Consider the following 16,230-nt stretch of genomic DNA (forward strand, 5'->3'; position numbering starts at 1 on the left):
GGCAAGTCCTAGCCAAACGGGCAGTGTTTGATAGACAATCTCCATGGAGTAAGCATTGTGATATTGGTGTACTTTATTTAGCAAATGCTAGACAGCTATTGATGACCATGCAAGATTTGAGTAGGCTGTTCACTTTGACTTTTTTGATTTGATATTGGCTTGTTGACTCGATCTCAATGATGTTGTAATCTATCCACAATGATGAGAATTGCCAACCCCTTATGCAAACGCTCTTATACTCTTTCCTACCTGATATAATAGCCATTGATTTTTTTACCTTTTCCATTAGAGCTTGGATTCAAGTTTATTGAAAGAGGAAAAAGGAGGCGCATAAATGAGGTCAAGAAGGGTAGCGCATGACATGTCCAGATACTTGGAGAAAGCAAAGATCTGGTCCAATAATGCAGCAAGCTCTTCTTGGCCTCTGGAAAGCATAGGTAGGTCGTGTGAATCTTGATAGAGAGCCATAGTGTCTCTCTCAATAAGAGCCAAATCTGATAGACGAGCTATTTTCGCATACAATGTATGATTCAATCTCTTTGCATTCTGGAGGTGTTGCTCTGCGCTATTGTTGTGCTTTCCCCTGAGCTGCCCTTTATTACATTGAGCAACAGCTATTGAACAAACTTGAGACAGCTGGAGCACCAAACTGAGCAAGATGGGATGGCTCTCCTTGAGTTCTTGATTCACTTTTTTAAAACAAGCAATCAGAGAAGCTTGTTCCTCCAATGTAGGATCTGGCATGCTATGGTTGGACATTGCTTCAATGTGAAAACCGATGTTAAAACTCTCCAAGACGCCGTAAAGTCATGTATGTATACTGACCTATCTTTTTTTTTCACGTATTTGATTGTGGCGAAGAAAAAAAGGGGGTTTCATTCAGTGTTTGATCATGTAAACTGATATACACAAGTGTCTTACGCCATATGTTGTCACATGCTTGCTTTCATCTTGTTGTAGCAGGACTGCATTGATGTCAATCAAGTTTTTATCTAGGCCAGCATGCGTTGCAATCCATCACAGTTCTTATTCCATCTATCTGTACAAACAAAAGCAATGCTGTTCCATTATCTTGAAACAAGATTTTGTAATCACATCTAGTACCAGCCTTCGGTCTGGCCAATGGAGAAGAGGTGTGGATGCATTCATTGCTCCTTACACTCATAAAGATGTTCATCCTATTGATATTTACTCTTTCCAACAATTATTGTCATGTGAAAATTCCCTGCGACTGTGGATTTGGCACTTCTACGATGCTTGATATCTGTGTCAATGAAAATAGCTCGTGTTGGGGCAGACAGTATACTTGGTTCACCTCTTACTGCTCAAAATTATGCAAGACATAACCAAAGTTGAGGGCACTTGAGCAGTAATTTCTCGCGCTAAAAGCCCGTTTGGGTTGCCAGAATGACGCCAAACAATTGTACTCAAGTTGCAGTAACTTTCTGACGCGTTTGGTCAACTTTTTGGGGACCCAAAGAAAATGGCCAAAAATCGACCAAAAAGCATGAGGTATCCCTTATGGTTTTTTTCCGAAAATCCAACGATCGCGTTTTTCACCTTGAAAGCAAAGACTTTTACTATGGTTCATATTAGATCAAAATGTTCCTCTTGTTCCAAAGTAACTCCTGAAACCGCTTTTGTAAAGCTTCTATATGTAAAATCTCGGCATTTTGGCCAAAAGCATCATTTCATATTTTTGTAAATTGCTCAATAAGTTTATTCAAAACATCTATCTTACTTGGTACCATTGGATGCGTTTTGAAAAGCACTCTTAGAAAGCTTAAGGGCGTACCGGATGATCATCGCAATTTATATAGTCGAATCTCATAAAATAGATTAAAGAAGTCAAAAAAAGACAAAATCTGTCCAATCTTGAAAATAAAAATGTCGTGTAACACCATATCAATGGTATAAAGATCCAAGCATCCACATCAATAAACGTCAGTCTTTCTTCTTCCTACATATTATAGTGGTCCCTTTATTCCTGAACAATACATGGTGAGGCTCCCTAACTGAATTCTCGAACCCGGAAACCACTAGATATATCAAAGGCTCACACTCGACTACACCAAATCACACATATCGCAAGATCACACATATCGCAAGATCACAAAACATCGCTCCAGCACACAGCTGCAATCACCTACTCGCAAACAGGCCCGAACAACAGAACCAAAAAACTACTTCACGCAGCAAGTAAAATTTATCGCATCCCTTCGAAAGGTTTACACCACAACAAACAGTACCTCGTCTATCACATCATCTTATCACACCACCCCACAGTCCGTTAACATGGCCGATTCCAACACCAAGGAGTTCATCCAATACATGAACCTTGAAAAGGTCAAGTCTATTGACATGCCACGGTATGAATTGCATTCTAGCTTACGTACCTACATCAAAGAATTTGAATTACAGGCAAATTTCGTAGGCATTGAAAACATGGATATCTGTACCGTCCAACTAGGTCGCTTCATGCCTCCCGTCATCAAAAACTGGTTACCTACCTTACCTTCCTCAGTCAGACAAAACTGGGCCAACGTAACTGAACAAATGCTGTTACAATTTGGTCGTCCTGCCGACGAGGAATATCGAGAGTTCAAGTCCAATTTGAAGCGATGTCAACAACCCAAGCAGGAGTCCATCAAACTACATAGTGCTAAATGGAAACATTTGCTAAGTCTGCTGCCGGATAATCATATCTCGGATGCTCATCAAATATCTTTATTTACTCAATCGCTACACGACAGAGGATTACGTGCTACATTAACAGCGTATGTAGAACTCGCTAAGGTCACAACGGTGCAAGAAGTTATCACGAAGGCCATCGATTTTGAACACAAGGCTAGGCTCAATGATAATACTGATGAACAAGCACACTTTTCGGGATCCCACACTCAATCCACGATGGATGACCCAATGGAAGTTGATTATGTTAATAGCTCAAACTCGTACAAAGACAAAAGTACTAAAAGACCATTCAGAAATAGCAAAAAGTCATTCAATTCCAAACCTCGTTCACGATTTCCTCCGGATCCTGTACCTCGATTATACAACAAACAAGGACATCCTGTCTGCGGTCACTGCTTCGGCGAACATCGAAATTACGAATGTCCCACACAGGCATCCTCTGTGCATCAGACAGACACTATTGAACACCCAGAGGATGACTCAGGATTAATGGAATTGGGGTCCCCGGTTCCTCTTAATCACATTCGTGCTACTTCCATGCATGCTATTCGAACCACTCAACATGACAGTTTCACTCCCACAACTAAAATCGTCATTGGAGATCACACTATTCATGCATTATGGGACACAGGTTCTGCTATCACTGCCATGGATTATGACACATGCGTTACACTGCAGTTGACAATAGACAACAATCAGATCATCAGTTACACAGACGTGAACAATCGTACAGCACAAACGATGGGTATTACTAAATTGAATCTTTTTGGTTACGAAACGAAATTTCATGTTATACGCGGTTTGGCTCGTCAGGCTATCATCGGCTGGGATTTCATGTGCAGATTTCAGGTCAATATGAATACTAAACTCAAAATGTTCACACTACAAACTGACAATCATCTTATAAACTTACATTACGAGACCACGGCTACGAGGCGTTGTAACATCCAATTAACCGATTCCCAAGACGCTCGGATACAAGATGTATTACAAGAGTTCAAAGAATTATTACGCAAAGACTCGGACAAGCCCTCAGTTACTACCAAAATGGAATTCACCATCGACACGGGAGACCATCCTCCCATTTACATTCGACCAAGACATTACCATCCTGACATACAATCGAAGATCGACGCCAAGCTCTCTGAACTGGAACGCAATGGAATTGTCAGCAAAGTCAACTTCACGGATTGGGGCTTCCCAGTAACAGCGGTCCCTAAGCCAAACGGCTCTCTTCGCATATGCGGAAACTACGTCAAACTAAATGCGATCACAAAGACTATCAAGTATCCGTTTATCAACCTCCATCATGCACTGCAGTCTCTGGGCAACGCAAAATATTTTTCAAAAATAGATCTCCTGTCAGGCTATTTTCAAATTCCCATTGCTGCTGCTGACAAGCCCAAGAGTGCCCTGGTAACACCTAACTCTACATATGTTTTTAACACGATGGCCATGGGGATGAAAAATGCCCCAGCACACTTTCAATTATTAATGGATCAGGTACTCGGGGACATGAGATACAGAACTGCTATCGCTTATCAAGACGACACCATACTGTTCTCTGATACCTTTGACAATCATGTGCTCCAGTTACGCAAACTCCTAACGAGACTGAGGGAAGCCAATTTGACCATCAACATTGAAAAGTGCCAATTTGGGCTAAATCAAATCAATTTCTTAGGTTTCATTGTCTCTGATCAGGGTGTCCATGCTGACATGGATAAAGTTACACCTATCACTAATCTACGGGCTCCCACAAATATAAAAGAGGTTGAAAGGTTACTCGGCATGGCAGGAGTGTATTCCAAGTTTATATCCAAGTATCAAGTAATGGTGGAACCAATTCGACGCTTGAAGATCAAAGATGTACCATTCGCTTGGGAATCCGAACAGGAGCACGCGTTTCAAGAACTCAAAAGGTCTCTCGCTGCATTACCTTACTTGAAACAACCCAATTTCAAACTTCCATTCGAGCTTCATTGCGATGCTGCCACCTCAGCAGGCATTGCTGTCATACTCTGCCAACGGTACGATGACACACCTTACCCTCTCTCCTTCGCATCCCGCAGTGTCACCAAGTTTGAAAAAAACTACTCCATCCGTGAATTGGAAGCTTTAGCCATCATCTTTGGGGTTAAGAAATTTAGAATGTATCTTGAATGCAACCAATTTACCGTATTCACTGACCATTCATCCCTCCAGTGGCTTCTTAATACCGATGCGGACAAACAACCCAGACTTTGGCGATGGTGCCTCTTTCTACAGGCTTATGATTTCAAGGTTATATACATACCTGGAAAGGTGAACCATGCTGCGGATACACTATCTCGTGCTGCGATTCATGCAATTGCCTCTCATCATCCGGACATCGATTGGGCCAAGGAACAAAGACTGGATCCCATGTTACGACCATACTTTAACAACACGAATGTCAAGTACTCCAAGCATAAAGTCGTCGATGGCATAATATACAAGGTAGAAAACAAACAGCACAAGACCATAGCCACAGACATGTACATAATGGTACCTAGCCATCTGGTAGCGAATCTGATCAGCAAACATCATGACTCCAAGTTTGCAGGACATGGCGGTATCGCCAAGACCAAGGCTTCCTTGGTAAAAGCGCACTTGTACTGGACCAACATGACTCATGATATCAATGCCTATATTCAGAAGTGTCAAATTTGTCAAAGAATCAAGGGACATGTTGCTACTAAGCATAATATGACCACTACCCATGGAACAGCTCCGTTCATCAAGGTCGCAATCGACTACTTTGGTCCTCTGCCAACGTCAAGCGCGGGACATCAATACGTGTTGGTGGTTATAGACACATTCACAAAATACGTAGAACTATATCCTACCAGGTCTACAGCATCTCAAGAATTGGCTTCCATCATGTACACTCAGTTTATATTGCGACATGGCGTTCCCAACGAGATCATGTGTGATAACGGAAACAGCCTTGGATCACAATTCACCCAGCAAGTAGCAAGATATGTAGACATCAACATCGTATACACACCGCCGTATCATCCATCATCCAACGGGATAGTGGAACGATTCATGAAAACACTACGAACAATGATTTTATCATACACGGATATCAACCAGATTTCTACAAGATGGAGCAGCAACTTGAGGATAATTCGATTTGTATACAACAATATGTATCACCATTCTATCAAGACGTCCCCATTTGAGTTGGTCCACGGGCGCACAGCACGCACACCATTATCAACGATAATACCAGAGAAATTACCGGATTCATACAATGAACAAGACACCCCGGAATCACACTTCGCGAAACAGTTACAAATCAAGCTTCAAGTTACATTTGAACATGTACACAAACATTTGGAGAAAATATATGATAATCAAAAACTAACACCACAATTTGAAATCAATGACAAAGTATACATTTTCAACAATCGTATTTCCACTCGCAACAATCCAAGAAAACTACAAGTAGATTGGATAGGTCCTTGCACAATACAGAAGGTCCTGTCCACCACAAGATACGATGTAATCAATGATGCCACAGGTCAAAAACACAAAAACACCCATGTGTCTTTTCTGAAACCATCTCACTGATCAACTTCTACCTATCATCAAGCTTTTTCCTATATTAGGTTTTTTAACGCGATTTTCATTCATACATTTATATCATAGTCCTTATTTAAATTCTATATCTTATCACAGCGGTGGGATGTCGTGTAACACCATATCAATGGTATAAAGATCCAAGCATCCACATCAATAAACGTCAGTCTTTCTTCTTCCTACATATTATAGTGGTCCCTTTATTCCTGAACAATACAAAAACTAATCTGAGTTTGAATTACTCTTGGTGGTGGTGCTGCTGCTGGCTGACCCAAATGCTTTTTTTGATGATGACAATGATGATTGCGATGCTGATTAGATAAGGATCACAAATTTGAAAGAACAATAGCTTAGTCTAAATGCTTTATTTTGCTTTTGTTGGGCATGTTTGTATCTGACAACGCCAGTGAGGTTGGCTCACCACCAAACTATATGTATGGAAAATTTAACAATAGTTCATACTCCTTTATTCTGTATAACTTATACGCCGCTTGATAATTCATATTTGGAGCCATCGTTATTATTAGCATCAACGTTGCCATCATGATGTGCTTGATCGCTTTGGATATTATGAACATCATTGTTGATCAAATGACGTTGGTTGTCGCCTATCCAGCAGTGGCCCATGTGGAAAGCAACAAAGACGGCAATGGTATTAGGAAGGTCTACCAGGAATATGCTCATATAACCAAGCGCATTTAAAGTAAAGAAGCTGAACTCTAGAGGTGCAAATCCCAAGATTGTGAGTATCAGTGTCGATAGCAAATTCAGGAGCACGTAAGTCAGCGCAGAGCTTCGAGCGTGTTTTTCAGTGAGACGCTTAAAGTAGATCAGGGTCAACAGAAGAATGACAGCGATAAAGCCCCAAGTCATCAGTATTAGGAAATACAGACCTCCAGAAAGTCTTATAAGCAACCCTTCGTTTTCAAAATAGCCTTGATGTACGATAATAGAAGCCATGATGGTTGTAGCAAGGCCTCCCAAGATACATGCCGCAGCCCATAATAGCCCTAGATAGGCAGTGTATTTTCCAGCATTGCTTTGTTTTGTTTGTTTTTCACGGGTATAGAAGGCAACGATAAATGGCAGGAAAGCAAATGTGATGTACAAGCCATGGAAAACGAAATAGGCGGGCTGTTCAATGCTGGCTCCCCACGTTGTTGACAGGATAGACAGAATAGATGCAATGATACCAAAGATGGAAGCTAAGAGGCAGATGTAAGAGATCCTGTTGCGGTACACAGGGTGCTTAATACAATAGTACACCATGGCAGCGCCAAATACAATCCAATATATCAATGGAGCAAACGCCATTGCATGATCGTTTACTAGTGCACTGATGGATGGCCACATGTTTGGTTATAATAGAAGAATGATAAAAGAGTTGGATCAAGCAATGAATCGTTCGACATTTTATACATTTCACTCTTGCTTAGCATGTTCAACGTAATACAAAAAACTTCGAAATCGTTTGTGATACTTGCTAACAGCCTCGATTTGCAAATGCTAGACGTTGTGATCCAAAGAGTGCAAAGCGATTCTTTTTAATCTCGTGATCTAAAAGAGTTTAACATTTCTGTAAGATAAAATGGACTCTGTGATCCGGAAACAAACAGGAAGCAAATGATATAAAGGTATGGCAATCGCACGTCTTCCCTTTCGTTGCAACAGCGTGCAACGTGCTTATGAATACTGAGATCTAATACAAATTCTGATACAACACAAGAATACATACACGCTTAGAGTTTCACACTGTACAGAATGCGCTTAGTATAACCTTTGTGATGCTGTCATCTCTAAAATGAGCACCATTCAGATGTAAAATTCACATTTGACTAAATTCTATATACGTACTCAGCGAGGGTCGCTAAGCAAGGATTTTTGTCAGATGGCTTACCCATATACTGTCTATTATGATAGGCAATTTTTCTCTTAAGCTCAAATGTTGATTATTGCTTTGACATTTTGCATTGCGTTTCTTAGATGTTTGAGCTAAACGTCACGGCAATGTGAACATCAAGTGCATTTGGGTCCTATGTGGTATATACACTTGATTTTGCCAAGTATATTCAATGCAAAAAAAAAAAAAAAAAAAAAAAAGACGAATGTCTACATAAGGACACAGGTTTATAAGGCATTCTTTACTGCTACATGTTCAATTCTTGTTGGGACCATCTCTTTGTACAGTGAAGCCTAACCAATTTTTTTTTTAAAAAAAAAAGCAAGTTAAATATTGATGAAGAGAGATCGCGATACAATCTCAACTGCATTACTACAGTTTACAAATGAACTCATCAACAAAGCTAATCTATCTTAAAAAAGATACAATGAAAATACAGGTTTTGTTGATCGATACATGTCAAATATCGGCACCTATTTTAATGTTTCAAGGAGGGGAAGGAGAGGAAAGGGAGATATAGCCATTATCGCCATCATTGACAATGAACAAAACAAAAGCTATATTTGCTTACGTGCGCGCAATGATGCATATACTCATCCAGAATCATGAAATTACACCAATTTTCTCTTTGGATTTCAATCTAGACTTTGATCTATTGTGACATTACGGGCATCAGATCAATAATGTGTAGATCCGATGCTAGTTAAACACAACTGCCTAGCAGCTTGTGCAAATTGATGCTATTTGCGGGAATGGTGGGTGCTTTTTTTGATTGCAATCACAACTGTCTTGAATGGATGGCTTTCTTTTCTTTTTTTTTTCCATCACTCATGCCCTCCCACTCTCTCCTTGGTTGAGAGGGAAGAAAAAAATCCGTTAGATCCCCTTTCTATTCCGGAGACATAATATCCACAGTACAAGAAGCAATTGACATTTGTATACATGTCAAAGAAGGAAAGCAAGCGTTTACATATAGGAGTGACATGTTGGAAACAAGTTTTTTTTTTTTTTTTTTTTTTCCCTTGGGTGCATACACTTGATTCCTCAACACCCAACCCAACACCTCCCCTTATATTCCCCCCCCCTCTCCTTCATATAAAGTCTCCTGTATCTTATGGCATACATATCATTCATAGCAGTAATGCAATGATGAGAGTATAGTTGATGTTAAACAGCATATACTATGATTAGATGCTGTAGGAGCCATTTGCGGACAAGTAGTTGTTTAACATGCAATCTCAATTCTGCCTGAAAACATAATCCCATCCTTGTCATCCGGTACTATGGGGGCATGAGAGACGTAAAACGTTCAGAATTATGTATTTGCATTTTGTGCATCCGAGCAATGTAACAAAATCGGTCAATATGAATGAAAATAATTACCCCTGGAAGACCTGTGCATACAATCTTTATACATCTGCATAGCGGATACTTGCTTGAAATTTTATGGTCGCACATTCACTATATAAATGGACGTATGTAAATTACAAATTAAATTTGTCCAAATATCACTATAGCGTCTGCTCTGTAGCGATGATGCTCTTTCGGGATAGGGTTAGAAGGAGAGCGAAAACAAAAACACTATAGCTTGAATCTCCAGTATCCACACTGCTATGATGGCTGTGGCTACTTTAAGTGTATGTATTCATGCTTCTTGTAGAGCTTGGAATTGAGGAGGCAAGACGCATTAAAAATAGGCTGCTCACATATTCGCATCTGTATCAGATAATCATCCATGTTGCTGTTGGTGTCTTTTTTGGGCATAGGAATAGAGTCGATCAGTACATAAAGCAAAACAGCATTCACATGATTGAAATGAATCTTGCCAATAGTAAATTGGCTTCAGAATCTAGTGGCTTCGAATCAAACTTTAGCTGTGCATTTAGTGAGTACACTTTTGATATATATACAGTGGCAAGTAAGTATTTAAAGCTTTTGTATGCAAACTTCGGATAAAGCAGCCATCGTCACAAAGTTTGTTGCAAACACATCATAAAACGTGAATGTGTACAAACTGACGGTCTAGGTTTCTTTTGATATCGTCCAGTAGGCTCAAACATTTCTGCAACTTTCAAGTATGGCACACATAATACCGCTCTATTCAAATAACACCTCATCCTTTTTTCGTCCCCTTTGATTTGTACATATTTATATATTTATGGTATTTAGAATTGAGTTGCTTGCAATAATTTACATGGGGTGTTATTATCGCAAAGAAAAAAACGAGGAGCTCTATATTTTTATACAGTATATTGCTTCAATGAAGTCAATTCGATCAATGGCCCATGGGTCCCTTGCATGCGAAAGTTGAGTTACTTTACAAGACCTTCATTTGTCTTGAGAGATTACGAACAATAGCAACGTCTTGTTGATTTCAATGACACTCTATTTACACCTATTCTTGTACTTTACTGACCACATGCTTACCCGGATTGATGGATAACAAGCTGTTCTCACTTTCAACCGCAAGTTGGAGCTTCATTTTGCATGCATTTTCTTTGTACATCTCTCACGGAACAAATGTTGCGGAAGAGAAAGAAAAAAGGACAGTGGAGGTCGCATACATGGGAGTAGTTTAATGTTTGATCCAAAAAGAGAGCAGGTTCTTATTGTCATATAAACAAGTTTTTTTTTAAGGATTTTCATATTGTAGGAAAATGAACTATACCCTGACAGACGGCTTTTGGTTTGCATATGCTGACTCTACATAGAGCAGCAGCAGCAAAAAAAAAGTTGGTTTTTAGTGTAAACAAGATCATTTTACATTCGAAAGGGGAGGGGGGGGGGATGAGCGTATTATTTTTTTCATCACCTCCTGCAAGTTGCAAAAAAAAAAAAAAAAAAAAAAAAAAAATCATTGATGCATATTCTACAATAACAAAACCGAGTCCATGGGTGATCCGAAAAATTGTATGAATACATGAGTGAATAACCCAAGTGTGGATTTGTCTAGTTGTACACACACACACACACACACATTTGAGAGTCTTATTATTACAGACAGGCATTTACATTTGACAAGCTCATTTGAGGAGTAGATTAGAAGGGTTTTATTATGAACAGCAAGAATTATAGTATATTAAGTTAGATGTGATGATAATGATGGATTTTGCACAAATAAGAGAAAGCAATAACACTAGACAAATAATTTAAAAGAGATTACGTAGGCATATACAGATATATAGAACGAATAGATAGCATAAGTAGAAGATGTAAAGAAGAGGAGCCATGGACATATTTAAGGACAATTACACACAGTTGAATGGGCAAGGAAGCGAGTGAGAGAGAGTGAGAGATAAAAGTTGGCATGTATTGAATTAGCTGGTGGTTGGTATGTTGTGATCATTTAGTATTCACGATAAGGAAGATGGTCGATGGAATTGGGGCTGGGATATGACATGCTAGGTGAGTACTGTTGTTGTTGTTGGTGATATTGATGATGGTTTTGTTGTTGCTGGTAGTGAGGTGAATATGGAGGGATTAGTCTTAATGGAGGCAAGGAAAAGTTGGGCTGGCAAAGTTCAGATGAAGGTGATCTTGGTGGTGAGATGGGAGGAAGATAGAATGAAGATGGTGGTGAATCGTGTCTTCCACGACTACGAAGCGCTTGGCGTTTGTTTTGGAACCAGATTTGCACAGTACGAGGACTCATACCCAATTGCTTGCCAAGTGCAATACGGATCTCGGTGGATGGAAAGTAAGTTTGGTTAAAGACACGGTTTAAAACTACTAATTGATTTGGAGAGGCTCTCTTTCGCTTGGCTTTCAAATCACGATGATTCGTACCAGTGCGTTGATGCGTGGTGGCATGAGAATGATGTTGGTGATCATGGTGATACTGATGAGGGTGGTAGTCGCCCTCTGAAGTAGCAGGAGATGAGAGTAAATTAGCTATATCAAGTACTGAAGAGCGGGACATGCTATGCGTGCTATTGCTATTGTTGAATAAATCAGAAATTGGAGGTAACACAGTTGAAGAAGAATGCATTGTAAAATCAGTATTTTTTTTTAAGATTAAAATTAAAAAAGAGGGAATTGACATGAAATTAATGGATCCTTTATATATGTGTCAATCCAACTAAAAAATGATCATTAAGAGAAACTATCAGTGTGTGTGTGTGTGTGTGTGTGTGTGTGTGAGAGAAAGAGAGAGGCACATAATGCTGCTGTTGTCTTTGATGTAATGCAGATCATTTTTACATTTGGTTGCAGCCTATTGACAATTTATAGATATACGCTTGCATATTCATTGAGGATCACAATGAGTTATATTGATCCGAACTTGACTTCTCCCTCTACATCTATCAAAATTCTTCTTAAAGCATAACCTCCTTATTTTTTTTTTAACATAAGAGCTGCCCTGCCCCCCCTGTTAAACTCCTAGAACTTCATAAATTGAAATAGGAGCTGTTTTTATTTTACAAACAAACTGAGAGTAGCAGTAGTAGCAGGAGAAAGAAGGGGAGGAGGCAGATGTATGATATATGTGTATAAATGTTAAATCGCTCTCTCATTAGGGCAGCCACTACGCTACATAATGTATATTTATAGCAAGTAAAGAGAGGGGGAGTAGAGACAGAGATTATACTACATATCTTCAGTTGACCAGGCATGAGCTTGAGCTGCAAATGATTTGGCTTGGTTCTGTTGTAACAAAAATGTGTCTTCAAATCCAGTTGATCTATCCACGCCATCCCACCTGTACCCGGGTGGAATCATGAATCGGTTTGGTTTCCAGGCGCCTTTGTAGGTTGGCTTCACTAGCCTCTTTCCCTTGGATGTTGTCGTCTTTTTCTAGTATGTCAAGACATAGTATTAGTATATATATATATATATATATATATATACACCTCCTCAATTCATGCGTTGAAGAAAAAAAAAAAGCTGATAAACTTACTGTCAAGAACCCCGCAGCTGGATCGTTCCATCTCTCTTTTTCCTTGAGTTCCTCGTTGAGATCTTCATCATCAGCATACCTAACAACAACAAGCTTAGGCGATATAGCCCTGGATCCCTTTTATCATCTCCTCCTTACCTAGCCATCGGCTTGTGCTTCTCTTCTTCGAGTCGTCTTCTTTCATCTTCTGCTTCTCGACGCTGAACCAACCCCTTTCCCCACTCCATCTTTCTTGCTTCTTTTTCAATTTGTTCTTTACGACGTCTTGCCTCCTCAGCTCGCTTCATTTTCGGGTCCACCTTTTTACCCGTTGCATCACGGTATACTGTATCTGCATCATGCGCTTCCTGCTTTGATAATCGCTCCATAGCTTCTCTCTCCAAATGCTTTGCTCTTTCAGCCTCTGCTTTGATTTGGGCTTTCGTCAGCACACCTGCTCTCTGTCCGTTAGACATACGAGGTGCTTGATCATTATCCTGCTGCTGCTGCACCACTTGGGGTTGTTCGTCTTCCTTTTCTTCATCCTGTTCCTCTTCTTTTCCTCCTTGAATCGTCTCCCAATTGGCAGTTGTGCCCCGGAAGACACCTCCTGCGTTCTGTATAGCCTCTCGTTCCAACTTTTCCTGCTCTTGTTTTCTATTGAGTTCTTCAATCTGTGTGTCTGCTGCCGTTTCCCAGCTCATGTCTTCTTCATCGATAATGCCAATATTGTTGATGGTATGCGTCTTCTTTCGCTTCTTTTTCTTCTTTTCATCTGATGGTCCGCTCAGGTATTTGGATGCAATATAAGCTTTTGTGGCAGCATCTCCTGACCCACGAGCTAGGTACTTCTTTTTGATAATGTCGTCGTGTTCTAACTGATCCATATTTGACTGAAAAAAAGCAACGTAGCTTATGCTGCGTCTTGGTTTACATTGTCCGGCTAGACCCTATAATTCGCTTGAGAAGCATTTGCTTGAATGTGACCATTTCTCATCCCGAGGCAAGCCACTTGAAATCTTGCAAAATCAAATCAACTTTTGATGAAAAAAGAAAAAAAATTGCTGTTTATTCGACAATAAAAACACACACACACATCATGGGAAAGAAAAAGACACCCGTCTTCCGCAATGCAGCTAAAAATGAAGCCAACTCGTCCAAGGACGACAAGGTCAACGCAATCAGAACTTGGGACGACATTGAGCATGATTCAGAGGATGACTGTAAGTCGATAGTTTGACAGCATAGTTTCGCAGTTGTACTCATACTCTGGTTTAGTTCATGACGATAGAGAGAAAGTACTTTTGAACCAAGATCAAGCAAGCGATGAAGGTGAGTGGACATTTGCTCTTCTGATCTGAACATTGCGACTTACTTTAGAGTGATAGAACAAAGTGATAGAGAGATTTATGGTTTAGATGGCCTGGATTCAGAGGATGAACTTTCTGACGATGATATCACTGGCAAGAATGAAGAGGAAGAAGAGATTGATGGTAGGACTGACTTGTGGCCTGATATGAATGCGATGATTGACTTTTGACATGATAGACAAAACCTGGGGCACCTCCAAGAAGGCCTACTACGACGCTGACGAAGGCAGTGATATTGACGAAATGCGTGAAGAAGAAGAGGAAGCATTGAGAATTCAGAAAGAGCAACTTGCCAATATGGACGAAGCTGATTTTGTGGATGATGCTTTGGCTGGATGGGGTCTTGGCAACGATGAAGACGCTGACGCTGATAAAAAGTTGGTGGAAGATGTCAGCAAAGAGTTGGAGGACATTTCTTTTGATGTGATGAAGGTGGAAAAGCGCCGCAAAAACCTTCCTGTCGCAGAAAAAATCAAGATTATCCAGAATGAGTCGCCTGAATTGATTGATTTGTTGGATGAATTCAAAGACAAGGTCGAAATTGTGAATACATTGAAGCCACTTGTAGAGAAGATTCAGTCAAAGAAGAAAGAGCAAGATGCTGCTGCTCAGTTTTTATTCTTCAAATACCAAACCCTGATGAATTACATGACCAACATCTCTTTTTATTTCGCATTGAAAGCATCAGAAGCAAATGATGTTCGTGAACATCCAGTCATTCAAGCACTATTCAAGCTGCGTCAAACTCTGGAGAAGTTGGAGAGTCTAGAAAAGAAGCTCGAATCAGATATCGAGGCATTCATCGCTGGTCTAGATCAAGAAGATAAGCCCACCACTATCGCCAAACAACCCAAGCAGAAGAAGACATCTAGCAAAAAGAGTAAGGCTTCTGCTGCTATGGCTCATGAATCAGAGGCAGAGTCAGAGTTGGAGTCAGATCAGCAAGATGAATCCGAGAACGAACAAGACATTTTGAACGAGATTCAAGATATTGAGCAAGAATTCAAGAGTCTGAAGAAATTGGCAAAGAAACGTAAGAGAGCAGCTGCCAGTGATGACTTTGGAGAATTAGACGCTTTGGATGAATTGGATATGGAAGACAAAATCGCCAAGAAGAAGTCCATCAGAGATTATGTCGCTAAAATTGATTCTGTAAGTGTGGAAACCTCCATCTTCCTGCACACGTTGCTGACCATTGTCATGTAGAAACAAGCCAAGAATGCTAGCAAATATCAAGGTGATGTTGATTTACCGTACAGAGACCGCGTCAAGCAAGAGCGTAAAGGCGTTGCTCAACCACAAGATACATCGGCCGATTTGGACAATGCTGATTGGGATGAAGATGACACGGCGGCAGCTAATGAAGTTCGCTATGGTAAAGCAGACTCAGATGATGAATACTATGCAGATGTGGTGGCCAACAAGGACGCTATCAAACGTGCCAAGAAAGAAAGCTATGAAGCAGAGCGTGCACCCATTGAAAGTCGCGATATCGAGGTTGAAGAAGGTCATAAGCGTTTGGCATCATACAAGATGTTGAAGAACAAGGGTCTGACACCTCATCGTAAGAAGGAGAACAGAAATGCTCGTGTCAAGCATAGAAACAAGTATGCCAAGCAAATGAAGAAGTTGTCTTCCACAAGAGCTGTTGTCAAGGCTCAAACTGCTGGCTATGGTGGTGAAATGAGTGGTGTCAAGACAAATGTCATCAAATCCGTCAAGTTATCGCAATAAGAAACCATTCATTTTTTTTTGTATTCACTTTCTTTCTTTTTTCATTGTAT

General features: G+C 40.2%; 5 protein-coding genes across 5 annotated transcripts; 2 read left to right on the forward strand and 3 right to left on the reverse strand.

Annotated features, from left to right (window-relative positions):
- Positions 1-2,295: 2,295 nt before the first annotated feature.
- Positions 2,296-6,291, forward strand: ATC70_013155 (uncharacterized protein; the record flags this gene model as incomplete). The annotated part of the gene is made up of 1 exon (XM_064832321.1): positions 2,296-6,291. One exon carries the CDS (start codon positions 2,296-2,298, stop codon positions 6,289-6,291), a length of 3,996 nt encoding a protein of 1,331 aa, XP_064687876.1.
- Positions 6,292-6,780: 489 nt separating this feature from the next.
- On the reverse strand, positions 6,781-7,653 carry RIM15_2 (rim15, signal transduction response regulator; the record flags this gene model as incomplete). Its single annotated transcript, XM_064832322.1, has 1 exon — positions 6,781-7,653. One exon carries the CDS (start codon positions 7,651-7,653, stop codon positions 6,781-6,783), a length of 873 nt encoding a protein of 290 aa, XP_064687877.1.
- A 3,893-nt stretch (positions 7,654-11,546) lies between these two features.
- MKK1_2 (Protein kinase C signaling pathway involved MAPKK protein) lies at positions 11,547-12,188 on the reverse strand (the record flags this gene model as incomplete). The annotated part of the gene is made up of 1 exon (XM_064832323.1): positions 11,547-12,188. One exon carries the CDS (start codon positions 12,186-12,188, stop codon positions 11,547-11,549), a length of 642 nt encoding a protein of 213 aa, XP_064687878.1.
- A 599-nt stretch (positions 12,189-12,787) lies between these two features.
- On the reverse strand, positions 12,788-13,963 carry ATC70_013158 (Arrestin_C domain-containing protein; the record flags this gene model as incomplete). Its single annotated transcript, XM_064832324.1, has 3 exons — positions 12,788-12,994; positions 13,098-13,176; positions 13,236-13,963. The coding sequence occupies 3 exons, from the start codon at positions 13,961-13,963 to the stop codon at positions 12,788-12,790; spliced, it is 1,014 nt and encodes a 337-aa protein (XP_064687879.1).
- A 212-nt stretch (positions 13,964-14,175) lies between these two features.
- Positions 14,176-16,180, forward strand: SEC17_2 (vesicular-fusion protein S17; the record flags this gene model as incomplete). Its single annotated transcript, XM_064832325.1, has 5 exons — positions 14,176-14,299; positions 14,355-14,408; positions 14,465-14,569; positions 14,625-15,598; positions 15,653-16,180. 5 exons carry the CDS (start codon positions 14,176-14,178, stop codon positions 16,178-16,180), a joined length of 1,785 nt encoding a protein of 594 aa, XP_064687880.1.
- Positions 16,181-16,230: the final 50 nt, after the last annotated feature.

The sequence above is a fragment of the Mucor velutinosus genome (genome assembly GCF_035048745.1).
Source record: "Mucor velutinosus strain NIH1002 chromosome Unknown tig00001572, whole genome shotgun sequence".
In the NCBI taxonomy this organism is placed as follows: Eukaryota; Fungi; Mucoromycota; class Mucoromycetes; order Mucorales; family Mucoraceae; genus Mucor; species Mucor velutinosus.